Source organism: Penaeus chinensis, chromosome 30 (genome assembly GCF_019202785.1).
Source record: "Penaeus chinensis breed Huanghai No. 1 chromosome 30, ASM1920278v2, whole genome shotgun sequence".
Classification (NCBI taxonomy): domain Eukaryota; kingdom Metazoa; phylum Arthropoda; class Malacostraca; order Decapoda; family Penaeidae; genus Penaeus; species Penaeus chinensis.
In genome coordinates this window covers 18,616,628-18,621,627 of record NC_061848.1, presented here as the reverse complement: position 1 = coordinate 18,621,627, position 5,000 = coordinate 18,616,628, and the positions used below count along the sequence as shown (strand labels likewise).

Below are 5,000 nucleotides of genomic sequence, written 5' to 3'. Positions count from 1 at the left end.
TTATGAATTTGTTGGATGGACTTATTAGTTCTTAGACTTGATTCCATTTAGTTTAATTTCGCTTGATGTACTCCTGTTCATTTATGTCCACGTCTTTTACTGGAGAACCCCCGTCACTGAACAAAAATTAGGCGTATTGGGTCGTCTAGTTGCCGTCATCCACGCCTATAGTCCTCAGGGGACCCATTTCCGATCGAGTTTACGTGTAGTATCATGACTAGTCGATAAGGCAGGCACATCCCTCTCTCTTATGGCCTGCTGTTGAAGTTTATGCTTACGGGAAAGGATAACAGGTAATCTCGTGACGTCTCTTTTAATGAGGAAGTAACAGCCTTAAGTGAGTGTGATTTTTAAATGCACTATGCAGCGTTTTCAGCTTAGACATAACTTTAGTATACATGAAATTAGGTTTTTGTTTTTAAGCGATATACTGAAAAATTACTAATGGAGTACCCATACTCAAGCAAGGATTTTTTTTCTTCATTGGTGCAACTCCTTTAAGCTACGAATATTGAAAGTTGACCAGGACCTAAAACGGCAATTCGAAAAAGGCCACCCCTCTTTTAGGGAGTTGAAATGCCACTTAAATATCTTTTATTCTATCTAGTGTGTAATAGCAACCCTTGGCTTTAGTGCAAGTGAAAGCACGTGGGGGAGACTGATGCAGCCTGATGGAAACTTTCACATACTGACACTCTCCCGCGGACCTTTCCCCTCTATGACAGTAATTTGCTTCTAAAGAAAAAAAAAACTTCTTTCTACTGACTACGAACTTTCCATACAAGCGACTGTTCTGTAACATATCTATATTAAACCGTTCTGTTAAAATGCACAGTTTATGGAGTTTGAAATGTTTGCAGCCAAATAAAATCAGCTGCACGACTTTCCTAACATGTGGTGCAAAAAAAAAAAAAAAAAACGGAAAAAAATAATAAATTAAAACAGATAACACTATTAATTAAGACATAAATAGCCAAATACATAAACAAACAAATAAAGCTATGCAAAAAAAGACTGTCCAATGAAATCCTCCGTGAGATCCCCGGCCCTTGCAACGTCAACATAGAGAGTGATGTCAAAAAGGATCAACATCTTCTCAAAGGCTTTCCCAGGGTTTAGAAAAGGGCAAGTATTCCGAAGCATCTTAAGGCTATATTGCATTGCCTAAAATTGCACATGTGTTATTATATCTATTCCAATACAAAAACCCGTTTATTTTGATGATTTTCTTTCTATTGATTAACTTATTACCACAAAAGCAAACTCAGAAAGATGTCAAACTGTATCTTTAGATATGTGAATATAGATAGATAGATAGATATAGATATATGTATTCATATATATATAGATAGATATAGATATATGTATTCATATATATATAGATAGATAGATAGACAGATAGACAGATATAGATATATGTATATATATATATATATATATTTATCTATACATATATATGTGTGTGTGTCTGTGTGTGTGTGTGTGTGTGTGTGTATGCACGTATAAATCTGTGTGTGTGTGTATATATATATATATGTGTGTGTGTGTGTGTGTGTGTGTGTGTGTGTGTGTGTGTGTGTGTGTATGTGTGTGTGTGTGTGTGTGTGTGTGTGTGTGTGTGTGTGTGTGTGTGTGTGTGTGTGTGTGTGTGTGTGTGCGTGCGTGCGTGCGTTGTGTGTGTTTATATACATATTAAACCAAGCTGGATATTTCCTCATCTCTTTAGAAATGAAATACTGATAATACAGATAATCCAATATGCAGATATCATCGCAGTCTCGTATCGCCAATTCTAATCATTAAAATATTTCCTCTAATTGTTATAAATCATAAACCAGACTATACTGACGGTCAACTCTTCGATTTAATTCATCGCATATAACAACGTCATTGCAATTCATCGAACCCCTGACAAAGGCATAGATTTTCGAATTATCGCGCGCAATTTGCATAATATCTGATACGTGAATCAAATTATGTTACTGACGTCAGACAGCGTCTTCCGCGGACGAACGCCGAAGATTAGTCGGCCGAGGGAGGAAACGAGCGAGGAGCTAGGCCGAGGGAGGGAACGAGCGAGGACCGAGGCCGAGGGAGGGAACGAGCGAGGAGCTAGGCCGAGGGAGGGAACGAGCGAGGACCGAGGCCGAGGGAGGGAACGAGCGAGGACCGAGGCCGAGGGAGGGAACGAGCGAGGACCGAGGCCGAGGGAGGGAACGAGCGAGGAGCTAGGCCGAGGGAGGGAACGAGCGAGGACCGAGGCCAAGGGAGGGAACGAGCGAGGAGCTAGGCCGAGGGAGGGAACGAGCGAGGACCGAGGCCGAGGGAGGGAACGAGCGAGGACTTAGGCCGAGGGAGGGAACGAGCAAGGACCGAGGCCGAGGGAGGGAACGAGCGAGGACCGAGGCCGAGGGAGGGAACGAGCGAGGACCGAGGCCGAGGGAGGGAACGAGCGAAGACCTAGGCCGAGGGAGGGAACGAGCGAGGACCGAGGCCGAGGGAGGGAACGAGCGAGGAGCGAGGCCGAGGGAGGGAACGAGCGAGGACCGAGGCCGAGGGAGGGAACGAGCGAGGAGCTAGGCCGAGGGAGGGAACGAGCGAGGACCGAGGCCGAGGGAGGGAACGAGCGAGGAGCTAGGCCGAGGGAGGGAACGAGCGAGGACCGAGGCCGAGGGAGGGAACGAGCGAGGAGCTAGGCCGAGGGAGGGAACGAGCGAGGACCAAGGCCGAGGGAGGGAACGAGCGAGGAGCTAGGCCGAGGGAGGGAACGAGCGAGGACCGAGGCCGAGGGAGGGAACGAGCGAGGAGCTAGGCCGAGGGAGGGAACGAGCGAGGACCGAGGCCGAGGGAGGGAACGAGCGAGGACCGAGGCCGAGGGAGGGAACGAGCGAGGACCGAGGCCGAGGGAGGGAACGAGCGAGGAGCTAGGCCGAGGGAGGGAACGAGCGAGGACCGAGGCCGAGGGAGGGAACGAGCGAGGAGCTAGGCCGAGGGAGGGAACGAGCGAGGACCGAGGCCGAGGGAGGGAACGAGCGAGGACCGAGGCCGAGGGAGGGAACGAGCGAGGAGCTAGGCCGAGGGAGGGAACGAGCGAGGAGCGAGGCCGAGGGAGGGAACGAGCGAGGACCGAGGCCGAGGGAGGGAACGAGCGAGGAGCTAGGCCGAGGGAGGGAACGAGCGAGGAGCGAGGCCGAGGGAGGGAACGAGCGAGGACCGAGGCCGAGGGAGGGAACGAGCGAGGAGCTAGGCCAAGGGAGGGAACGAGCGAGGACCGAGGCCGAGGGAGGGAACGAGCGAGGACCGAGGCCGAGGGAGGGAACGAGCGAGGACCTAGGCCGAGGGAGGGAACGAGCGAGGAGCGAGGCCGAGGGAGGGAACGAGCGAGGACCGAGGCCGAGGGAGGGAACGAGCGAGGAGCTAGGCCAAGGGAGGGAACGAGCGAGGAGCTAGGCCAAGGGAGGGAACGAGCGAGGACCGAGGCCGAGGGAGGGAACGAGCGAGGACCGAGGCCGAGGGAGGGAACGAGCGAGGACCTAGGCCGAGGGAGGGAACGAGCAAGGACCGAGGCCGAGGGAGGGAACGAGCGAGGAGCGAGGCCGAGGGAGGGAACGAGCGAGGAGCGAGGACCGAGGCCGAGGGAGGGAACGAGCGAGGAGCCTAGGCCGAGGGAGGGAACGAGCGAGGAGCGAGGCCGAGGGAGGGAACGAGCGAGGAGCGAGGCCGAGGGAGGGAACGAGCGAGGAGCGAGGACCGAGGCCGGGGGAGGGATTATTTTGTTCTTGTTCTAGCCCTTTCTCGTATTCTTATTCTTCTTATTACTAGTCTTAGTCTTAGTCTTTTTAGTCTTATTCTTCTTAGTCTAGTTCTTCTTACTCTTCGTCTTAGTATTATTCTACTTATTATTATTCTTAGTCTTAGTCTTAGCCTGATTATTCTTATTCTAGCTGTTTTGCATATTCTTATTCTTATTCACATTCTTTTTGTTTTTCTTGTTGTTTTTCTTTCTTATTCTCATTCTCATTCGTATTTTTTGTTTTTTCTAATCTCTTATCATGTATTCAATGACATTCACTGATTACTAATGAGTGTATGGTTATATGTATATGGAATTTACACATAGCTTCATGCTCAGGGTGATGTGAAGCGATGATGAGATAACCTAGATAGTGTTAAGTGCCTGCATGCCTTCTCGCTTGCAGCTGCCATCGCTGGCTAGCCTAGTGCGAAAATGGGAGCAGCTATGTACAAGCCTCCCTTGCCAGTTCATAGCCTCTCCATCAACGAGACTTCTACAGTGCCTCTTCGTGGCCACCCATGGAAACTCGGCACCTTGTGGTCCCAGGCTAAAATGTGGGGGGTCTCGGAGCAACAGGGGGCCCCAGAGGTAAAGAGCCATGACCCAACGGCGTGTGGACACACCTCTGGCTCCGTACCAACTCCTGCCCCTCAGCCACCCTAGGGTTAATGGGCGGTTCGGGGGAGGTAGGCCTTGCCAGCCCTCCTCTCCCCAGATAACTCACCGGCAGCTACAGAAATAAATAGATATGCTGGGGAACGGATGTTGTCCCTCCCACCCAGCAAGTGAGGTGGGCTGTGGGTCTCGTTGGGAGAGCAAATGTTGGGGCACAGGATGTGGGAGATTTACCACATTCTTGTCAGCACTCAATGAATGATTCTCCTGAGAAGGGACAAGAAACAGTTCATTAGGAATGTTGCTGAGGAGGTTGAAGGCCACTACCGTGGCATTACACTGCTCAGTATACCAGGCAAGGTTTTCGCCCACATTCTTCTGAAACGGATCTGTGACCACCTGCTAAGGCACCAGAGACCAGAGCAATCTGGATTCACTCATGGCAAGTCCACAATAGACCGTATCCTTGTGTTTCGAGTAATTGTGAAACACCATCGTGAGTTCGGTCTTAGGTTGTATCGATAATAAGGGAGATTCGTCTAATAACAAGCCTATATACCGGTATTGAAAGTACTGTAAAGTGTTGTGG

At 50.3% G+C, this 5,000-nt stretch overlaps 1 protein-coding gene across 1 annotated transcript in view; it reads right to left on the bottom strand.

Moving 5' to 3' along the window:
- Positions 1-5,000, bottom strand: part of LOC125041266 (nephrin-like) — a 28,345-nt gene that overhangs the window by 6,097 nt on the left and 17,248 nt on the right. Inside the window, exons 7-8 of the mRNA XM_047636103.1 lie at positions 4,575-4,734; positions 4,330-4,439 (exon numbers count right to left, since the gene is read on the bottom strand). Coding sequence (XP_047492059.1) covers positions 4,330-4,439; positions 4,575-4,734 — 270 coding nt within the window. The remainder of the gene's footprint in view (positions 1-4,329; positions 4,440-4,574; positions 4,735-5,000) is intronic.